This window comes from Cydia pomonella, chromosome 2, assembly GCF_033807575.1.
Source record: "Cydia pomonella isolate Wapato2018A chromosome 2, ilCydPomo1, whole genome shotgun sequence".
Classification (NCBI taxonomy): Eukaryota; Metazoa; Arthropoda; class Insecta; order Lepidoptera; family Tortricidae; genus Cydia; species Cydia pomonella.
This window is the reverse complement of record NC_084704.1, coordinates 25650665-25671781: the sequence shown is the minus strand read 5'-3', so window position 1 is coordinate 25671781 and position 21117 is coordinate 25650665. Positions and strand designations below refer to the sequence as shown.

The window sequence follows — 21117 nt, the reverse complement described above, 5'->3', positions numbered from 1 at the left end:
TTCGATAGCGTAACGTAACTTTCGCGTTTAGGTTAAGTCTCATTTTGTATGGGATTTTGAACAGCGCGCCAAGCGGGACGTTTTGGAAAGTCAAAAATCTCATACAAAATGACACTTAACGCAAACGCGTACGTCACGTTTCGCTGTCGAAAATACTTACACTAGGGGTACTGTACCCCTAGTGTAAATAAATTCGATTTCCAAACGTGACGTACGCGTTTGCGTTTAGTCTCATTTTGTATTGGATTTCGAAAGAGCGCGCCAAGCGGGACGTTTTGGAACCTCAAAATCCTATACAAAATGAGACTTAACGCAAACGCGTTCGTCACGTTATGATGTCGATCAAAGTTACACTAGGGGTACCGAAGGGCTTTCCGTAGAAAACTTGGATTTGACATTACCCATTTCATCACTACCAACTCATAAAAAAATCAGAACTACCTACCTCATTTGATGTAAGACTAAACTTTTTGTTTGGTACGATTTCCATGTACTATATATACCTATATGGTTCCCTATTTGGAGTTTTCATAGGAGGAATTAAAAATATTGGAAAAAATAAAAATGTGTTTTCTACTTTTCGATTCGAATTACAAAAATAACGTAAATGCTAATACATCATATGTTAGGCGGATTTGTAGAAAATTTCAAGGAGTGTATGTACTGTTATGTATTAATCATGTGCCCCTCCCCTTGATCGACATCAACTTCTCTACATTCGACTAATATGCTACTATTGGGACAGTATTGCTGCTAAGTGTGTGTATCAGTGAATGAATACGGACAAATGGGGTTCTAAAAGTTAACGTCACGTAATCACGTGTCAAAAGATAGCAGTAAATTTACTGTGGGTACAAAGTTTACTTTGACAATCCACCTCTATTTCAAATTCTCTTTGGTTACAGCTAACTAAAAGAGTAAAGTATATGCTAACAATGCATAGTTAACATTGCTAACCGCTTTTATACAGGCGTCTAAAACTATGAAGTATGAACTATTACGCTGCAACTGAACTCACCGACATATACTCGTACATGTGCCGTTGCCTCGATGATGATGATGTCTGATGTTCCAATGCCGGGCACTAAAGTCTAACGAGGATATACCTATATAAATCTAAATATTTTTCGTAGGTAGATATTTAAGTCCTGAAGAATTTATTGGTAAGAGTCAGGGTTAATAAAAAATCATGTTTCTTTCTCATATTAATTTATTTTGTTTATCATTACGACTTAAACATAATTACCCTTAGAATAACGCTTTTAATGCCATACTTCAAAATATTGGTCCATACAACTTACTCAAAAATATGTCCCATTGTTCCTAATTCTCCGATATCAGAGCTACGGCCCACATATTTTTGAGTTATATGTATGCACCTATAGTTTTACACTTGACTGAACCTACATATCAACTTTATTACACCCCTAAACCCCTAACCCCAATCGTTAATGCTCCGTAGGGTAGCGTAGTCATCTCTCTCTATCACTCTGCCAGATTAGTGCGACAGTGACAGTTGTGTTTCGTTCACTACGGGCCGTTAACGATTGGCACGTTGGTTACGCACCCTGGCCAATAATATATTAATATTACCTTTGTGATTTTTTTGTATGAACTTATATACCTAGAGTAAACAATATACCTATGGGTTCGGTTGTTGATTGCATATTTTACTAGTCATTTTATACACATATATGATGAATACTGCAAAGAAATACCTACTGTCAATTACAATAGGAGACTCAGCAAGTCAGCATATTATTATAAAACTAATAAAAAAATAAGTTAACTTTCTATTAAAACAAAAAACCTCTATGAAACAACCATAACATGATACCAATTTTCACATCGCTCGCACAAAGAACTACTATAACTTATAGACTACCTAAAGTAGTGAGGTAGAAATCATTTATATATATAAAGTTCTATCGTAAAACATGGAGGTGATTCGTATATCAATAGGGCGGAGGCGCCAAAACGATATTTTCCGCGGGCGGAACGTCCTGTATATATTTTTCAAGAAGCAGTTGCAAGCGCATCAACCAGCGCACCAGACCAGCGGCGATTACGTAGCTACAACAAGGAAAATATTATGTTTTTTTAATTTTATACCACGACGGTGGCAAACAAGCATACGGCCCACCTGATGGTAATCAGTCACCGTAGCCTATGGACGCCTGCAACACCAGAGGTATTACATGCGCGTTGCCGACCCTATACCCTATGTATACTGGTTTGTTCCTGGTTCGTCGTATTCCTAATTCGTCGTATTCTTGTTTCGTCGGAATTATTTACAATAATTAAATATGTCGTGCAGTAAATCTTCATAATTAGTAAATACTGGTTTACTGCACGACATATTTAAATATACAATATATACTGTGTATACTTACATCTGCTATCCTCGTAAGACCCACGGTCCTACCCTCCCCGTAGTACCTACTAATTACTTCAACATAATTTAAACTATTTTTATAGTTGCATTTATTTTGTTCCGTTTGATTTCAAAACCAAAGAAATTCAACCATACGAATTATTTCAAATATAAAAAAATCGGCCAAGAGCATGTCGGGCCATGCCCAGTGTAGGGTTTCATATATAGTTACCATTCTGTCAGAACAGGCTAAATTAATTAGAATAGGATAGAATAGAATAATTTTTATTCGTAAACACTAACAAGACACACTCAATTAATAAGAATTATAATTAGAAAATCAACTAATTAAGAATGAATGAAGAATTAGTAAGTATCATGTACATTACAAGCATAAGGGAGTACCTTCGCAGCGCTTTGTACGTTTTTTTTTTTACTGCGAAGAAAAGATTTTTTGCAATAAGTCAAAACCGGTCGGACCGATCACATTAGCTATAGTTTTCATAGAAAGTAATTACTAAGTTTTGGTTTCACGATTTTTTTCATATTTTTTGGACCCATGGTTCCAAAGTTAGAGGGGGGTATTTTTTATTACTTACACTTACCTACCGGCAATGCTGAGCAAGTTTACGATATGTAACGTGAAACCAGCAAAATACGTATTTTTAAACAATACTTAGCTAACCTACTCGCGTAAAGGTTTAACTTTAACGTTTACATTACTATTAATGTATGGGTATAATTTTAAGTTCCTACGGTTGTACGAGTAAATACTTAATAGTAATACACATTTCTAACATTTCAGAATAATAACATTTTAGAATAATATTGTTTTTAAGCTCTGTAACCTCCTAAGGCCCACCATAAAAATGCAATTTTTAGGGTTTTCTTACCTAGAAATAGAAACCCTTATAGTTTCGCCATGTCCGTCTGTCCGTCAGTCTGCGGCTTTGCTCCATGATCGTTAGTACTAGAAAGCTGATACATAAAACGTACTCCCATGTAAAATGTCTTTTTTTTTTTTTGCTTTGACCCAATAGTGTGGAGTATAGTTGGATAGGTCTTTCAAAAGGAATAAAGGTCTTAAAAACTTTTTTTTTGGGGGTATAAACTTTATAAAAAAAAAGTTTTTAAGACCTTTATTCCTTTTGAAAGACCTATCCAACTATACTCCACACTATTGGGTCAAAGCAAAAAAAAAAAGACATTTTACATGGGAGTACGTTTTATGTATCAGCTTTCTAGTACTAACGATCATGGAGCAAAGCCGCAGACTGACGGACAGACGGACATGGCGAAACTATAAGGGTTTCTATTTCTAGGTAAGAAAACCCTAAAAATTGCATTTTTATGGTGGGCCTTAGGAGGTTACAGAGCTTAAAAACAATATTATTCTAAAATTTTATTATTCTGAAATGTTAGAAATGTGTATTACTATTAAGTATTTACTCGTACAACCGTAGGAACTTAAAATTATACCCATACATTAATAGTAATGTAAACGTTAAAGTTAAACCTTTACGCGAGTAGGTTAGCTAAGTATTGTTTAAAAATACGTATTTTGCTGGTTTCACGTTACATATCGTAAACTTGCTCAGCATTGCCGGTAGGTAAGTGTAAGTAATAAAAAACCGCAATTCTTAAAAAAACAGATGTCTCCATCTAATTCCTAATAACGGGAGGCAATATTGAAGATGCTTACGATGGCTGCAACTATAATCTTAAACTTACTCTATCATTTTCCTTTCACAACTATTATCTTGTTTCTATGGATTTGGTTACTGTGTTGAAGCCGTCACAGAGGTTCTATATAATTTATTAGCAGTGTAGACAAGCAAAGCGTTTATCGAATGATGAACCTGCGTTCCACAGTCTCTTTAAATATGCCAGCTGACAATAGGTATGCGGTCATCCCAGGTCTATGACAATGTTTACTGCTTTAAACAATACCACAACTTATTAGTTGGAAAATATAAATAAAAACAAACCTCGTTCCTGCCGAGTGCCGTGCCGGCTATCAAGGTGTTCCAAAATTATAAAATACTAACACTGAATGTTGTGAATTATGACATCAAACATGTTTGTATATCTGTGAAATTTTATTACCTATAGGGATATAACACGCCATAAACATGTGTCGATATCCTCGATATTATAGACCGCGGGCCAGGAGCATATTTCGTCAGTCATCGCCTCCCGGCTGATACTTTGTCAGATGATAGTTTAGATGCTGTTTTAAACTAAAAAAACCGTCTGCCGGTTCTATGAATGAGAATGAGAATGAGAAATCGTTTATTATCTATTAGTGTGTACATCTTTTAGTTCCCGCAGGATTGTGTCAGCTAACTTATGTCTAAAAAGATCTGTGTAAGCCGAAGGTGTCATGTCACAAGTGATAAGTTGAAAGATGTTAGTATTTGTGTTATATGTGTTACACTTATCGATTTTATTTAATTTTAAGTCGACGAGGAGCCGCCGCGCCGTGAGGCCAACGTCTCATGTCTTTATTAATAGTATATTCTATTTCTCCTATTGTATTATTTTTTAGTAATGGGTTAAATTCTCCGTGCCGGTTCTATCGCGGCGGAATGACTGTCAGTTGTAAAATGAACATGTAAAAAATATGCGCTTTACCACTTTATGTGCGGCAAAGTATGGGTAATGTAAAAATTACGTAGTCCGTTGATGGCTTTTCAGGCGTTTACGGCGTTAAGTTTCATGATTTGTAATTGCTATCATAAAAGGTATAGCGTTTATTTTTTACATGTTCATGCGACCAGCTGATATTCTTACTACCGCGATATAACCGGCTGACGATTTTTTTAAGTAACAACAGCATCTGAACTATCATTTGACAAAGTATCAAACGGGAGGCGATGATTTTTTTTTTGTTTTACGTGTTTCTGTGGCTGCCATTCCTCAACCCATCAACGGAGCGGCAGCTGACGTCCACGATGGTTCATCATACCTAGCCGTTAACCACTACACGAGGTTTCAGCCGGGAGGCGATTGGTCATGGAAATTGTTCCTGGCTCGCGGTCTATTATTTATTACCATATTTAACTGTAGCCGTGCCTGTCTGTGGGCGTCTTTGCCTGTCAAAATTTATTTCAAGGGGTGAAATTTATTTCACAGCTCCACTCGGGAAACAAGATGTAACAAAATCGCATGCTTCATTGCGCTGAATACTTTATTATAAATGTTCAAACACATTAAGTCTAAATAAACAGTGTTAAAGAAGTACAGATTTAACACATTCACATTCTAAATGAGCGCAGTCAGGTTTGTCGGTGGTCTCGCAGAGGTTGCAGCGACACTCCTGGAGAGCCGAGCCGAGCAGGTGGCACAGGGACTGCTGGGCTCTAGACAACTCACAGTTCTCGTCAGTCCATTTGTACCCAAACTGTAGTAAGAAACAACATTGTTTTATGTTTGTTAATTTTAAAGTAATCGCAATTTGCCGTATAACTCACGTAATAGACATTCGTCTAAAGTACGCACTTCGACAACGCACCTTCATACTCGTATAATTTAACAGATGTCACCAGTCAGATAATAAATAAAAATAGAAATAAAAAATTAAATTAACAAAAAGTATTGAAATTTAAAATCTACAAAAAGTATTGAAGTTTAATACTTACTCTATTTATATATATCTATGTATAAAAAAAATCTAGGTTTTTTACACTTATTATTATTAGAATAAAATGAAGATGCATTATTTAAGATTGTATATCTTATTTTAAGTTTTCCACTTTGCATTATGCAAGAACCCCTCTGTAGGTAAAGGCCTCCTCCAGAGTTAGCCATCCAGTTAGGTTAGGTATCCAGTTTTGTCCTGCTGTTTTTCTGATCTCGTCTTCCCATCTTGCGTAAGGTCGCGCCTGTTTCCTTTTCCCTACTGGACCTTTCCATGTTGTCATAATTTTTGTCTATCTCAGGTCTCGGATAAGTGATATGTGGCCTGCCCATTTCCATTTTAATGCTAGTGCTTGTTCTAATGCGTCTTTTGCTTTGGTAATATCTCTAATCTTCGTATGTCTCATTTTCTGCATTTTATTTATACTTAGCATGCTTCGCTCTATTGCTCGCTGACATGTGGCTAATGAAATCTTATGTAGCTCCTGTCTTCTCTGTATTAGTCTAACCGTGTTCTCAGATAGCGTTTTTTTAGTGTTCTGCATTCCGGGCACTTTGAAGACTCTTTGTAATAGTTTTGGTAAGGTTGTCATAGTATTCTTGTACTGAGGTATTTATATTCAAATCGAAAAGGCCTGCGGATACGTAAGAGTCTAAGTTTTGCTGGAATTTAGATTTTTATTTTTTTTCTCTAATGTTATATTTTTATAGTTATTAAATTTGATCCGGCTTCTTTTTTTGGGCGTGAGTGTGATGGTTGCTCTTACCGGTCTGTGGTCCGAAGGATAAGTTATGTTCAATATTTCTATATTTTAAACTTTATGTGATTGGTTTGTTTGTATGAAGTCAATCTCATTCTTATAATTCCAGTCTGGTGATCTCCAAGTCCATTTTTTTTTCTTGAAAAAGATGTTTAGGATTACTAGCTTGTTTTCAATTGCAAAATCTATCAATTTCTGTCCTCTGGCATTCCTTTGCCCATATTAATTTGGTTTCATGACAAGATATTCTTCCTGCTTGGGTTGTCCTATTTTTGCATTGAAATCTTCCATCAATATGTACTCTTTATGTGACATTTATATTGCTTCCTGTACTGTCTGATAAAAGTTATTTAATTTTTCTTCGCTTGCATTTTCTGTTGGTGCATAGACCTGTATGATAGATAGGGATGTTTTTTCAAATTTCAAATTTAATATTGCTACTCTCTCTGTGAGGCCTATGTAGCTTTCTATTTTATTTCTATGGGACTTATCTATCAAAAACCCAACTCCATACATTCCAATAGTTTGGCCGGTGTGACACAATATGAAATTGTCAAATTCTTGTATTTGGTTACCTGTGAGCCTAGTTTCAGCTAACCCTATTACATCATATTTTATACCTACCTTCAAGCGCCATTGTCAGCTCGATGAGTCGCTCATATGTGGAAAGCGATCTTACATTATAAGTCATTATGTACAATTTTCTTGGTGGGTTGTTTGTTTTATCTTTGTTTTGATTCTTTGGAGGGTGGTGGTCATAATCCTCCTCGGTGACCAGCCGGCTTGGAGGATATTTTTCTGAATTTTTGCCTTTTGTATTTTCTTGATGTTGTGAGAGGGGTGCTGCTAGTTGCTATGAGGATTGAGTGCTTCTGTCTTCCTCTTGATTTGCATGATTTGTTTGTTTATTTACCAGAAATTGAAGTATACCTGGTTTGACCAGTCCTTCTGATGTATTCGATGCACTAAGAGATGTATTGCGCGATGCATGAGTCTTGTTCTTTTTTGTTACTTGAATATTGTGTGGACTTTTAACTCCGCTGTTTATGTTGTTTGGTGGTGAGATGGAAAGTTTCCTTTTTCTGTTATCTGTTGGGCTTTCTTCTGTTTTCTTATCTGGTATTATCAGTTTGTCATACTTGATTAGTAATTTGTTTCCCTTCTCATTCTCTATGTTTGCTTGTTTCTGTAGCTCTTTGCTTTTTTCTAATACATGGTGGTCACAGTCAGATAACTAACTATATATCCCATGCATTAGCGGGTAGTGCGGCGTTACAGACAGTCATGCAGAGAGCGACTGAAACTTATCTAAGTTAGCACAAATCGTAGGAGAGTTGCTACCTAAAAGCGGGCTACTTTACTCGCAATCGCAGAAGTGTCCATGGCACTGCAGCTGGCTTTAGACCTGGGAATCTGCGCTAGAAACCACGTCCCCGCGTCGTCGGTGTATAACATCGTTAGGTACAGTTATCATTGGCACTCACAGATGTAGCCATAGCCTTGCAGTGGGCTCGACGAGCCTTGGGTTTGGCAAGCTGAGCGAGCAGCGCCCAGGCGCGTGCACAGCGGCGGTCCCAACGCAGCGCCTGCTCGGCGCAGGCCACCGCGCACGCCGACATCGCTACCTCAGCGTCCGCGTCGCCGGCGCCGCCGAGTTTCCCAGCTGCGACCTGGCGCTGTAACATATCGTATCGACGTGCTGTGACATAAAGTTGGAATAGAAAATTTAAGTAACATCTGCAGCTAACTGTATAAACTGTATTTCAGAACGAGTTATAACTCGTTCCTCAGATCGGATAAACACCGGATTGAATGATCGTATACCAGTACAGTACCAAATACTAATTGAGACACCTTACAGTCTACATACAAACCTCTACGTCTAGTTATCAAGGCGTAGAATATGCGCTGGGTTGCCGGCGCAGTGGAACCACAAATACCTGGGGCCGGGCAGTCCACTCAGTAAATATACTGCCGACAAGTTCAAAATTATTTCCTCATACCATGAGCCATCAGTCGTCGGCACGGGGCCACCATGCGGCAGACACCATGCGGCTCGTGGCCTGGCAGCGTATTCAGTAGATAAGCTGCTGTTTCTGTTTGGGTTCATGCCATGAGCAAGTCGTCGGCGAGGGTCATTCAGGCGCAGGCGCTGGGTGGCCGGCGCAGCAGGTCGCCGAACACACTACGTCAACTCGTGGCCCGGCCGCACAATCAAGTAACCGCAGACAGACAGATACGTAATGTTGGTTCTTAATTATACCATAAGCCAGTCGTCGGCGAGGGCCATCCAGGCGTAGGCGCTGGGTTGCCGGCGCAGCAGGTCGCCGAACACACTACGTCAACTAGTGGCCCGGCCGCACAATCAAGAAACCGCAGACAGACAGATACGTAATGTTGGTTCTTAATTATACCATAAGCCAGTCGTCGGCGAGGGCCATCCAGGCGTAGGCGCTTGGTTGCCGGCGCAGCAGGTCGACGAGCACGCTGCGTGCTCGCTGCGGCTCCCGGCCCGGTAGTGCGCTCAGTATACTATCCAAAAGTAGTAGTTATAGATACTTATTGCACGGGTAATTATTAGAGAGAGATTACAGACACAAAAAACCCACAGATATGCAATATCATCAAAATTGTAACTCAAATTTTAGGAGCATAGTTTTTAGTAAATTTGTTTACCTACCTGTATGAGTTTACACAGTTTCCAGCTTTCTCGAAAGATGTTAAAGCTGCGTTGAGATTTTTCTTTTTCTTCAAGCATTCCGCTTGTAAACTGTACAAATAGTTAATCTGTAACATAAAAATAAAAAGTTACTGTTCTGGTCGGTGTAATGTTCATCCACTCAATTTTTCTGGAAGGAATTGACTTAGGTTTTGTGGTTTACGAGGCGTACTTTACAAAGATACAACTAAGTAAAACGGTTGGACAAATAATTTAAACTACCTACCTGTGGCTCCAGTATTTAGAACAGAGTGAATTAAAGATTAACCTCTCCAAAGGAACCAAATCCTTCTTTGAGAAGACAAAGCGCGTTGTCGATGTCACCGCGCAGTCGGCAGGCCAGCGCCACGAGGTGCGAATACGCCGGTGTCACGCCCTGACTTGCTAGCGCTCGTGCCAAGCATACTTCAGCCAGCTGTTGGAGACAAATACAAAGAAAAAATAATCTAAAACTTTTCCTGGATTGTCCTTGTCCCTCTAAGAAAGATTCAGTCTGTACATATTTCCAAATGAAATGGACTCATATACATACCGGCATTGCTCGTAACCTCAGTAAAAGATCAGCGGCTTCTAGAAATTGATTCGTGGGAGGCAGAAGAGGTGTGGGATACCACCAGTCACCAAGTTCCTTCTCCCAGCCTCGCTCAGATGCTAAGTCCTCTGCCAGATTTTCAGCTAGAGTCCTTCAATTGAAGAAATAGGATAAAGTAAGAATTCAGATAATAAATTACCAAAGCACTAATAAGCCCATTTATTTTTAAAGTACCTGTTTAGGCACGCTCATGATGCAGTACAGGATTGTATGTTACTTATATATTTAAAAAATTACAAACGGTTAAAATTTAAACGCTTACTCATTGATACACTTCTGGATTTTATCGGCCACGAGGAACTCCTGGCGTTCGTTATAGAAAGCCTGCGCTATGACCCAACCGGAGGTCCAGAACGGATATAATGCTAAAATTGCCGTGAAAAACAACTCTGCTGATTCCGAATCTTCTTGGTACAACATGGAACCTTTCGAGAGTAGTCTGAAAAAATGGTATAGGTATTGATGTTATTAAAAATCTACCCGAGAAGATAGATAAAAAGAGATGTTGATAATGTCTTACGTAAGGGGGTGCCTGGGGTTCAGTAGTAGCGCTTCATTGATGCACACTCTTGCAAGGTCAAAATCCTCATCCATTAGACAAGTGGCCAGTTCCCGCCAGCTGTTCGCACTGTTTTGATTCTCCGTCACCAACTATTATTAAGGAAGACATTGTCATAACGATTACAAAAACCATGAAGGTTGACGTTGACGAATGCGATGAGTCAACACTTTAAGAAACCTATGTTCACCTAGGGGGATAGCCAAGGATTTGAATCAGCGGTATTCCTAATTATAGAATTCTCTCCTGTCTCTTTGAAAACATTTTCCCCAAGGATTTATAGGACGAAGCTCTAAGTCTCGGTGGATGTACTGTTATACATACTTGTAAATACAGCTCCGTGGCATGTGGGATGTCTTGCAGCTGGCGGGCGTGCCTCGCGGCCCGCAGAGTTTGATCCTGTTCCGGTTCGCTGCCGAGCAGAGTCTTGGAGGCCTCGCGTACTAGGCACGAGTGCGCCATCATTACCATCTCCTGAGCAATCATTGTAATATTACACAAATCACAGGGTATTTGCATTAAATGGCCGCATGGAAACAGATCCGCGGCATACAGTCCTATAGGTCTACCACTTATCTCAGGCGGTTGGCAAAGAAGTTGCGCGGTGATTGTATTGTAGAAATTAGCTTAATTTTGGGAGTAAAACTTAAAACTAGTTTATGTAATACTTTTTTTTACTAGCTTAACATATTAAATATCGTCATCGGGTGCGGAGAGCTGTGGCCCGCAGCCTGCGCCGGTCCGTCAACGCAAGCTCTTGATGACATTTCTTGGTACGAAGTGAATCATGTCGAGCGTTTTCGACTTAAAATACGCGAGTGACCTGTTTTAATATATTTAAAATTTCTTAACATAATACAAATGTATTACTTTCATGCAGCCAAACCATCAACCAGTCCGTAGCTGACCATAGTAACTTCTTACCAACCGCCTCAGTTAAATAGTAGACCTATACTAGTCTAATTCAGATACTTATTTAAAGTTTACAAACTTGTTACAAAACAGTCAGACGACTAAATTAATAAAAGCCGAAACGCTGCGCTCAGCAGTCTCAGCACAGGTCGAACTTCCAGAATACGTACTTCAAAAGTGTTGTCAGAGTACACAAAATCTTGCACGACGAAGTTGTTGTTGACGTAGATGGCCGCGTCCTGCCAAAATGAGGTGGCCAATTCGATACGCGTGCGTGTTTTACTAAGCTGGCGGTTAAATGAGCAAAATTCTGTTATTCCTAGAAAGAAATTAAAACATTATATACCAGGTAAGTACCTATTGGCTATCTTAGTACCTTAGTTGTTTGTCAGACAATTAGGTAGGTACTATGAAACAAATAAATGCCTTAAACACACTTTTAGACAAGGGACATCTGGCATCATGTGTGATCGTCCTCACTATAGATGGGCCGAATATGGAGTTTTCCGAATACAAATATTCAACCGAATCTACGGTTCAGGTCTTACCGAACCAGGCCGCGTAGCCAACGTGCATATCATTCACGCTCCGTGGCGAACGAAACGCAACTGTCACAGTCGCACTAATATGTAAGAGTGATAGAGAGAGGTAGCTACGATATGCTACGGAGCGTGAACGATTGTAACGTTGGCTACGCGGCCAGTTCGACTGAATCTAATAAACCCTTCGAAAACAACTAAAGAAGAGTCGCTTCCTCGGAAACTCTCCAGAAACAAACATGTCAATAGGCAAAGGACTCGTACTCAAAACATCCTATGGATTCAACTTGTCTGATCATGTGTTTTAATGAGAACGGGAAAGCGTAACCTGATGAAAATGAGTACTTACCTATACTTGAAAAGTTCTGGAAAAACATACAGCGTTGCAACAACAAGACAAACGCAATAAAAAATATTTGCAGAATATTATGCACTTTAACCGAATACTTCGGCCAAATACGATTATTGGAAAACTCTCCAAATATGCCGAATACCGAATATTCGGCCCATCTCTATTCCTAACATACCGAAGTGAGGTAGTCTGCGCAGCACATCAGCACCGCTGGCTACTGTGTCGCGCCACTCCGTGGTCTGCCCGCGTCCGGTACATGTAGGCATGGTGTCCGTCTTCTCACCAAGCATCTTGTCGATTTCTGACCTTAAGTGAGAGTTTTGTATTATGTTTCCCAATAGGGAGCCTGCAGTATTTTTATTTTTACTTTCATCTTAAATAGGTGGTGGGTACACCTACAATAGTCCACCAGTATATTATAACTTAAAATATTACAATTTTCTGCGCAAGAATGCGGTTCAAAAGTGACAGATGAAATTTCGAACGCTAAAAGGGCCTGCAACATCACTGACGTCATCACTGTTTAGTAATACCGCCACAACAAAATTATCTGTACAGAATTACTGAAGTTTACCGCGAAAAACGAGAACTCGAAATTTCTTTATCTTATCTCTCGAATATGCAAGAGCGGTTGGATAGAGAGGCAGACAACAAAATTACATTTATTGTTTTTCGCGGTAAGCTCTCTGAATATTAATTTCATAGAATTTATTTAACTCCGCTCAAAACTCTCAAGATTTTTTGATTCAGCATATGGTAAAATACTCAATGAACGGCCATTATTACTTCAAATACGAGTATTCAGTCATCTTAGCAAAACAGGAGCTTGCATTGACAATATATAAGGTAAGGAATACAATCTCCATGTACCAAAAAGTGTCCGTCAAAAAACCTTTAATAGGTGGCGCTACAATACCTAGAATATTTGAAAAAAAAAAAACAATCCAAGACAGCGCACTTCACTCCGTCAATAACGCCTAGGTTCTTAGCTACTCTAGCGCTACTCTGGAGAGATGTGGAATTATTATTTATAGTTGACAGCTGGACACTTTTACAACAGTTCTGCCTATGGAGATACTATTCTTTACCTCCACCTTCCATAGATGGGCCTTACGGGCACTAAGAATGGTGCTAGTTCAGTGCTGTCAAGACTTCGAATCAATCGTGGTCTAATCTAACGCAACTAGTTGCGACCAATTGCGCGCGTGATGAGAGACCTTCAACCAATCGCGTTGTGGCGTTAGACTGCTCGGTTGGTTCGAATTCGCGTGCGTGACACCTCTTCACGGGCCCATTCTTATTGCCCGTAAGGCCCCTCTTTAGATATATGTCAATGGGCGCTTGTAGCATAGGAGCAAACAACACTTTTTTTATCAAGCATAATAACAGGGATATTCTGCAAACATATTGTGCTCACTCAGGAATGAACGGCGGTATGGTCGGCTTGAGCAAGGGCCTGGCCAACGTCACTTCAACGATTATAAACGCGGGGCAGTCATCGGCTCCCGTCGGCGGAGGCTGTGGTATTGTATCATCCGTAATCGCACTTCCAGAAGTCGCCGCTGTTTCCCTGCCAAAAAGACATGTCATTTAACTAACAGGTGAACTTGCGGTGTTCTTGTAAAAGTGATTTGGGAAAACCCTTGGTTTAACCTTTTTGACGCCAATAACGGATTAATCCGTCACAGGCCATAGAGCAGCATAGACCAATTGCAATTTGAGTTTTGACACTTCGGTGAAGTGACGTCCGAGTGACAGACTTTTGTGTTAAACTCGGCGTCGAATAGGTAATAATGGTACTTTTCGATGCTAGTGAAGAATGACATTTCCGCACGTGTATCGAACGACGTTTTTTAACATAATTGCGAAAAAATAAGAAAACCAACAAGTACTTTTTAATGCATGTTTTATATGACAGAAACAATTGCAAATATAAAATATTATACTAATATTACCTATGTGTCTTTATTTACGATTATTTGTGTATCGTAATATTTAAATTGTATGAAAACAATATCGAATGTTGCCTTTGGAAACTTAAAACATTCTTGCAGTAAGAAAAAACTCCTCTGCTTAGACAGGCGTTTCGGCAGCTATTCCGTTCAATTCAGACAACTTATTAAGAACGGTTTTTCAATATTTAATATTAAAAAATAAACGTGATGAAGAGGTAAGTAATTAAATATGAGATATGCTTATATTTATCATTTTTACAAAAACAGGTTTTTTATGGTGATTACGACTTTTAAAGGAAACTAACATTAACACTCATCAATAAGTAGTCATGAATTGGAACAAGTGGAAAAGTAAAAAACACTAGTTCGCGAAATCTAACTTTCCGCACGCTCAACAGCTACGTAAAGTAGCACTTTTTGAGCAACGGTATTAAAAAATATATTTTCACCATACCAACTGGGAAAGGCCCTAAGGAAAAAGTAATGAAAAAGTTGCATTTTATCCACATGTGGGGGCAAAGTAATCAGATGAAAATTTTGAGTTGTTTCCTTATGTTAGCTGGTAGGATTGACTTTTAAATGATGATTTTGAATGATATTTTTTTATTTCGTTTTTGCGATTTGATTTGAATCGATTTTTTGATATTTCATAGTTAGTATTTTCATCGCGTTGGTGTGGTGAAAAATTTTGTGTTTCCCTCGGAGGCAGTTTATTTAACCCTCGTGCCTTGAAACCCTAGCAACGCTCCAGATTCCATTTCTCGAACCACTCGCTACGCCCGTGGTTCAATTTTGGATTCTTTCGCTTGCTCCGGTATCAATATCAGTAGGTCTTTAAAAACGAATAAGGGTCTCCATACCAAACACCATTTTTGGATAAAGTTACTGTTTCCGGAAATAATCGCTTCGCAAAAAGAATTGTCCCCCCCCTCTAACTTTTGAACCATGGATACACAAAGTATGAAAAAAATCGTGACACAAAAGATTTATAATAATGAAAACTATAGCGATTATGATCGGTCCAGTTTCTCTTTTTAGTAAAAAGACGTACAAAGCGCTGCAAAGTTACTCCCTTATGCTTGTAACGTACATGATACCTACTTACTAATAATCCCCCTTTGGCCTATTTTGACAGAATGGTAACTACGAAACCCTACACTGAGCGGGGCCCGACATGCTCTTGCCGATTTTTTTAAGTGTAACACATTTTCAATTAATTTATATAAAAAAAAACTTACTTTATTGTCTGACCCGCGGAAGCCGCCGTAGAACGTGGTGTCTTTTCGTTGGAGTTCAAAAGCGGTTCGCAACCGCATTTTTCTAACATCACAAAACTGTTTAACCATAGTAGAGGCACCGCCAGCCGCACGGTTGTCTCTTGCAATAAAAAAAACAATCAAAATTATAATATCTTACATTAACAGTATGCCCAAATGTCATGAAATATGTATTCTTGAAAGTTGTAGAAGTTGTAGATAAAATACATCAATCAAGTCCTGCAGTGGCAGCATGGTTCCATTTTTATCGCTCGTCACTATGCCCTTCACTTTCGAACTTACTCATACTTGTTAGCACGTGACAGGCATGGTAACAAATGAAATGATAAAGAACCGACCATCTTAGCCCATCTGATATAAAGTTAAGATAATTTTTCGATATAAAGTTAGTACAGACCATTTTGAATTCCTTAACCAAAATGGTTAAATAAGGGTTAAGGGGTAGGGGCTTTGTGATTTTTGCCTGTCCGTAAGTCACAGATCAGGGAGGACAATGAATGTAACAAAAAGTATTTTTTCCAGTCAACGTGTGACATATTATTTCATAAAATAATTGATTTGAATATCGAAAATTATAACAAAAATCTAGAAATAAAGTTTAATAATTATTTTTCATAAAAATTATTTTGAACAAGATTAATTGACCCATGAATGTCTTTCGTTAAAATCTCGGGTTTCTCGTGGGCACGTGTATATCAGCTTAAAATACTCATTAAAATGATCGAGTTTAATTTAAAAATCCGTGTGTGAAATACCTCCAGGGTATAGGAGTTTGGATAAATCCAGAAAGCCCATGAAGCTGTAACCGCCCTCCTCGTTGGTCATGTGAAATTCCATCGGCCACTGGTACCGGCGCAAGTGGTCACTGAGAAGACGCTCGTCACCTGCCGACACCAGGCTACGGTGGAATGAAGCCCAAACCACGGAATCTGGAAGGAAGTTGAGATATCGCTGCTTATCTACTTATTTGGTCAAGTTAAGATGTTGTTACTGGTTACAAAATTTTACATGAATTATCAATTATCAAAAAATTTAATTACTTATAGGCATACTCAATTCCTTACTATCTAACAAATCGTTTTCCCTTATAGTTCGTGTCCGCCATGATGGCGCGCAGAATTGTCAAATCTAACCTTTAATAACATGACATTAAGAGTCAACGCAAAATGGGGTCTCAGAATAAGAGAGGGCGATATCAATTTATACTTACTACTTTGGTTCTTCTGATTCAAGTAATAATTTAAATTAATGTTTTCATTGTTTTGCACATCGTCCAGTGTAAAAGAGACTTTTTCATCATATTTCCTAAAAGAATCTTCCCACGAAATGCTTCCCCATTTGGGGTAAAAACTGTTAATAAAAAATCTTTTCGGATATTGAGTGCTCTGCTTGAATGTTTCGATACCCGAAGACTGAAAAAAATTGCATACTTACATGGGTAGAAAAAAATCTTAACTTTTCTAATAATTAATTGTCTATCACATTACGGTCACGCGAGGTTACCGAAAGAGTTCGGAAGAATAGAAAGAAGTAGGTAAATAAAGTAAATTTCGAAAATACAAAAAAGGGTTTTGTTTTCGTAAACGCCCAATCATCTATTCGTTAACAACGTTATAAGATAAGAATACATCACCAGTGCCTTTTTGATACTATTAAAGCTGAAACGGAGACCTTCTCGTCGCTAGGTCAATAAGATAAAGGGTTGTTAGTAATACTTATACCTTACATAGACCGAGCGACGAAAAGGTCTCCGTTTCGGCTTGGGCAAAAATGCTTTCGTATTTATTGATTTATTTGTCGAAATCGTTTATGGAAAGTATTCAAAATTGTGGAGCCATACACATCGAGGGAGGTCTACAGCTTATAGAGCCACTAGTATATATATTAGTTGCTATAACCATCCGCTTTCACTTTACTTGGAAGCCTGTTTCCACAATCTTTTATTTGATCTAATTCCCGGTGTTTGATTGAATTGATATATACTCGTAGTCTAGTGTATTTTTATAATTTTGATTATAATTTTATAATACGCTAACATGAATTGAATTGACAGTGACTTGTTACTTACGTATTCATTACTCAATCGTATTTTAGAGGCAGCTACATACTCGACAGACTTATCATATGGATTAATAATATTATACGCAGCGACGACTGTCATTTTCAGAATGTTAGCAGCGTCTAGGATCTGGTGGTGGAGCTGGTTTTCAGGGTTCCGGACCATTTCGAGCTCTATGTTGATCAAGGGTAAGTTATCCCAGCTCTTTAGTTGCAGAACAGTCGGCTCGATCATTGGTTCCATGCGTTTTGAAATACACATGTAGGTTTTACCTGATAATTTAATTAAAAACGATGATCGGTCCTTTAAACTAGTACTTATAGAAAAGAAAGCAAGAGGAGTTTTAAGAGAAGTAAGCTTAAAAGCCTGGCTTAAAATGTAGCTTGAAAAGATGATGGGAGAGATTTAACACCATTATATCGAATATCAAACAGCAAGGAGTTTGCTAAATATTGGCGAAATATTATGAATTATGATGAACGTACCTTGAAACAGCGGTAGGATATCTATGTTGCAGCAACTTGGACATGACACGTATTCCGATTCATCAGCGACCTGAATTTGAACTGGAATAATAAACAGGAGCAGGTGGGAATAAGCTAAATGCTTACAATAAAACAAATCAATAGAGTTTATGAACAGTTTCCACAGCTTGGGTAATGTGACACCAATAATTTCTATAGGTACAATATATAAAACGTAGCAATGGTTATACATACTTGTATTAAAATAACATGCTGCGTCACCATACTCACGTTATGTGAAATAAACTATACTAGATCTAAATAAGCAAGACAGGATCTTCTCCGCTGTTCGTATGTCTCATTACACAGTATGACAAACAGTGACAACTCATTGTACGTACCAATTAATGGGTTATCGGAAAATAGACACATTTTCGCGTAGTCTGAAGGGTCAAAGCTCATGGTACCACAAATAATTAGACTATTGACCTCATCCTCTACTTCAGGATCTCTTGCTCCTATCGGCATAATCGTTTCGCTGATCAGAAGCTGGTCAAAAAACGTAACTGTGACGCTGTGAGGTACGCGGTCCGGGCTGGTAAGTCGAAGGTCTTTAATACGAATGATTAGTTCATCCAGTGGTGGCAGAACAATTTCTTCTTTTATTTGAATAACGGAAGAATGTGATTTGGATTTGAGAGTAACTTGTGAACTCTGGAACAGTTGGCATGTTTATATGGTAAAATATATTTCACTGTTAGATATACAAATAGTGGAGTATATTTCACATATGTATTTAGTACATACTTTTCCCCGTTTCATTTTTTTAATTTCTTTAAATAGCTAATTATTTTTTGTAACCTATATCAGCACTGTTAATTCAATCAATTTTTCGTGTTATGGCTCCATCAAGGTGTTGATGATTCTGCAGCACTGTTAATTATACTAACTGTAAGTATTCTTGTCAAAATGACATTTGGTTGTAAAATTAATATGTCAAAACCGTGGCCTAAACTATTTCATGCCCCATGCCATGCCAAAGAGTAAAGTAAGTATATAGCAAAGAGAATTTGAAATAGCGGTTGATTGTCAAAGAAAATTTTGTAGCCACAGTACATTTACTGCCATCTTTAGAACACATGATTAGAACTTTTAGAACGCCATTTGACTTTGATCCGGATTATTTCGCTGATATGTGTTAAATCTGTTAAATATCAAAAAGCGGCGCCATCTTCCCGGGCATCGTGTTGGTCGCACCGTACAGCACAACCGCGATTGTTGACCAACACACATATGAAAGGCAATATGGTCCAAGATCCCGAAACCGCCAGACATTACTTATTTTCTCATGAATAAAACGTATGGGATAATGTAGTGTTAGTATGTACTTTTCATGTCTGCATACTTGCTATATTGGGCCGACGGCCATTTGTCCGGTACAAGGTGCTAAAGGTAGGTAAAAATAATACTAACTTTTCTTAAATTATCATGGCTGATTTTAATGTATGTTTTAGAAAATAAATAATAATAAAATAATAATTCAGCCTATATACGTCCCACTGCTGGGCACAGGCCTCCTCTCATGCGCGAGAGGGCTCGGGCTATAGTCCCCACGCTAGCCCAATGCGGATTGGGGACTTCACATACACCTTTGAATAAAATATTGAGATAATATTGTTGATAATTGATAATCAACATTTCCAGACCATTTCCGCAGGTGGTAACTTTTACCAGACGCTTTAAAGCTGTCATAAAAATATTGTAACTTTACTCGTACTCTCGTCCCCTTAGGGGTAGAATTTTTCAATATCGCTTCTTATATCTCGTATACATTATAAACGTAGCCTGATGTGCAAAATTCAAGTTTCTATATAGTTTTTGTATTTTCGGCTAACTATCTCATAATCACAATTGTACTCATACTCATAGGGAAACTATGTAGGTCTGAGGATGGTTGGTCCCCTCCAATTGGTCTGGCTGCTTATAAAATGTTTTGTAATAATTCCCTGAGTGCCATATATAAAAATCAAGAGTGGGAATATAAGTAAAGTTACAATATTTTTTGACAGCTTTAAAGCATATGGTAAACGTTACCGCCGCACAGTGTTTTTTTATTTTGCCTCTGTTTTGACCACCTTTCTTTTCAGTCAATTCCCAGTTGCAAATATTGTAAAATATTCATGTTAGAATTTTTCAAAGCAAAGGTCAATGACCTCGGGAAAGCTTATTTATATTTAATTAAGTATTGTACCTAAAGCGTTAATATTTTTTCATCACACTTGCTCGAAAAAGATCTTGTTTCATGCAGGTGTACTGAAGGACAAAAAGCTATTTAGTTCCCGCGGGAGTTATGGATTGTAAAAAAAAGCTATAACTCCCTAGGAAGTTAGGGAGCCTGCGGCTGTCGGGATTTACCACCCTCGTATCCAAAATTTCACTTACCCCCCTCGTCGCACAATGTACTATTATATTCTTTTCAAACTAATTAAATACACGGTTTCTAAAAATTACAGCTTTGTACGATCGATATTTTGGGCGAAAAAATAATAATAATATTTTACACATTTAAATTACCTATTATGATTGTTTTCTTAATGTCGCACCTTATTTTAATGCCATAAGATGTAAAATATGTACCTGTATACTTATCAACTTTCAAAATTTGAATTTTTTACCTTGAAGGACATCGGACTTTACCGTTTCTAAGTTTCCTTGATGTTTCTATGGAAATAGGGTGTTCGCATAAAAGATTCCAAAAAGTGATTACATCGTACCTAGTTCATTGTCGTTCTTACCTGTGCGGGATACTTACGGTTTATAACAAGTCTTTATATTATATAATCAATTTTTAGTAGTTCATCGGTACATACTTACGGATTCACATGAGGCTTCTCCTGTACGATGAAACTTAAAGG

At 38.2% G+C, this 21117-nt stretch overlaps 2 protein-coding genes across 3 annotated transcripts in view; one reads left to right on the top strand and one right to left on the bottom strand.

Moving 5' to 3' along the window:
• LOC133534730 (protein retinal degeneration B) overlaps positions 1 to 21117 on the top strand; it is a 228934-nt gene that overhangs the window by 160553 nt on the left and 47264 nt on the right. The window lies entirely within an intron of this gene.
• LOC133534732 (uncharacterized) lies at positions 5547 to 21034 on the bottom strand. 2 transcript variants are annotated; one of them, XM_061873976.1, is made up of 19 exons: positions 19010 to 21034; positions 18604 to 18916; positions 18224 to 18304; positions 17748 to 18010; positions 16890 to 17091; positions 16435 to 16608; positions 15641 to 15779; positions 13865 to 14017; positions 12623 to 12753; positions 11727 to 11875; positions 10969 to 11118; positions 10606 to 10736; positions 10348 to 10524; positions 10026 to 10176; positions 9762 to 9908; positions 9455 to 9561; positions 9189 to 9306; positions 8259 to 8450; positions 5547 to 5777 (listed from the first exon to the last, which is right to left on the bottom strand). In XM_061873976.1, exons 1-19 carry the CDS (start codon positions 19022 to 19024, stop codon positions 5607 to 5609), a joined length of 2964 nt encoding a protein of 987 aa, XP_061729960.1. In that variant the 5' UTR covers positions 19025 to 21034; the 3' UTR covers positions 5547 to 5606. The 2 variants fall into 2 exon arrangements, 1 of the variants encoding a protein (XP_061729960.1); XR_009802081.1 differs by lacking the exon at positions 5547 to 5777 and having other exon boundaries at positions 8360 to 8450; positions 9038 to 9306.

What these genes read in the sequence shown, in the direction of transcription:
- LOC133534732 (XM_061873976.1), bottom strand. An exon ending in TATCCTACCGCTGTTTCAAG is followed by an intron (nt 18,011 to 18,223) that starts GTACGTTCATCA and finishes TTAAATTATCAG; the next exon opens with GTAAAACCTACATGTGTATT. An exon ending in GATTTGGTTCCTTTGGAGAG is followed by an intron (nt 9,562 to 9,761) that starts GTTAATCTTTAA and finishes TTTATGTTACAG; the next exon opens with ATTAACTATTTGTACAGTTT.